Here is a 1,848-nt window from a genome sequence, read left to right on the forward strand (position 1 = left end):
TCAACTTGCGAAAGAAAATGGAGGAAAATAAATTATCTTTTAGATTTCACAGATCTCATAGCTATCGCTAGTCTATGATAAATTCAAATAAGGTTTTAGCTTCCATAAAAGAAATGCTAAAATATGATGTGGGAAGTGTAAATTTCCTCTAGATTTGGTACCATGTTTTCACATTTCGACTTATTCAACCTTTAAAATGATGTCTGGGGAGCTTTGAACCGATTAATGTCAGGACAGCCTCCTTCTCATTATCATTATTTACTCCGAAATACAGGCCTCTAGATAAGTCTTTTTTAAAATTAATAGGAAAATTACATACCTAGGTTTCTTCAAATTCTAGAATGCTAGAACTTCAATCCGGTCCTTCTATTCATGTGTTTGTAAGACATGGAAAGGAGTTATGAACTGCCAGAGAGAGAGAAGGAGAGACAGGCAAAAGACATTTCCCCAGTATGAAAGAATCAAATGGGAATAAATGAAAGGACCTACAAATTCAACATCTACTTTGTCCATCGCCTTTCTTTTTGAAAAGGAAGCAAATCCCTCGTGTGCAGTTATCAAAAATTTATTATTCTTTTTCAGAAAAAAACCATTGAAGCATTGTCACACTTAAAATTAGATCTTAGGAATGTTGCATAAGTGAGTTTGAAGGGGAAAAATAGATGCAAAAGGAGCCAAAGAAGCCACATCCACATTGAAAGGCCACATCTCTTAACCCGACAACAACTGAATGGACGCGGCTTTTCCTGTATTTCGTTTGATCAAACTGTAGAGTGTAAAAGGCTAATGATATAAGCATTTAAGTTGTGTCGGAACGTCTTGATGATGATAATAATAGACCCTACAACGGCAGCACCGCGTACAAGTGATAGGTAGCAAGTACTGCCTTACTACGAGTCCTGACAGCCGGCACACCGTTCACACGTAGACAATGGCGATGGCGTAGGCGCAGGACTGGAGTCATAAATTCGCAAGCATTAAAGGAAAACAGTGAAGAGATACCAATCAAATGATGTCAGTGCTTTAAAGAAGGCCATGTGTTCAGTGATGACCCTCGACCGTAACGGTTCCACTTCCATTCCATGAATAACCTTTCAGCCTGCGCATGGAATGGTTGCCCGATCCTAAACCTCGGATCAGCAAATACCAACTATAAATGTGAATTCAACACGAACAATCACGAATATCTACAATTTTGAGGAGTTAGAACACACTGGTAACCATCACCTTCCTAAGACCCTTAAGTCACACTGACAAATCTTTCCTTGTCAAAACTGCTTTTTGAGAATCCGTTGAATGCTGAGCAACGGAAGATTGAATTTATGCTCGCCATTTCTGTCTTTAGGCAAAATCAAAGGTCCGATTGAGCTTGAACGCAACTTTTACTTTGCCGACCTTTTTTCGTGTTCATTAATTCCGTCATCATAATGAGTCGTAAAAAGCACTCAAAAGCTTGTGTTTACATCGTTAGCAAAGGTCACAAAATCGAAAGGATAGGAAGGAGTAAAAGAGGAAGAAGGCGAAATTAACACCCGTACTATACACAGACTTTGTCACTCTAAAGTCCAAGATCATTCTTGGCCAAATCCCTCAGTTTCCTCAATGGCAAGAAGGAGTTTTTCACGTAACTGGTCATATGAAGTGTAGGGTGGCAAGTCTAGGCGATTGAAGCAAGTATGACTGCGTGGCAACCAAGCTTCCGTTCCCGTCTTCTCGATGCAGAAGAGCTGACGTCCATTGCTTCCTAAAAAGATGTACCACAATAAATAATCAAAGCGGTGATTTGTACAACGCCAAAACTTGTAATAAAAGTGCCTTCATCAGTCTTCCTACATTGAATTATATAAA

At 39.2% G+C, this 1,848-nt stretch overlaps 1 protein-coding gene across 1 annotated transcript in view; it reads left to right on the forward strand. All coding sequences in view use genetic code 11, as the record gives it.

Annotated features, from left to right (window-relative positions):
* Positions 1–1,427: 1,427 nt before the first annotated feature.
* EGR_04380 (hypothetical protein) overlaps positions 1,428–1,848 on the forward strand; it is a gene marked incomplete at both ends in the record, with an annotated part of 2,899 nt that continues 2,478 nt past the window's right edge. Inside the window, one exon of the mRNA XM_024493629.1 lies at positions 1,428–1,466. Within this exon, the coding sequence (XP_024351950.1) occupies positions 1,428–1,466 (39 nt within the window). The remainder of the gene's footprint in view (positions 1,467–1,848) is intronic.

This window comes from Echinococcus granulosus (assembly GCF_000524195.1).
Source record: "Echinococcus granulosus chromosome Unknown EG_S00027, whole genome shotgun sequence".
NCBI classification, from domain to species: domain Eukaryota; kingdom Metazoa; phylum Platyhelminthes; class Cestoda; order Cyclophyllidea; family Taeniidae; genus Echinococcus; species Echinococcus granulosus.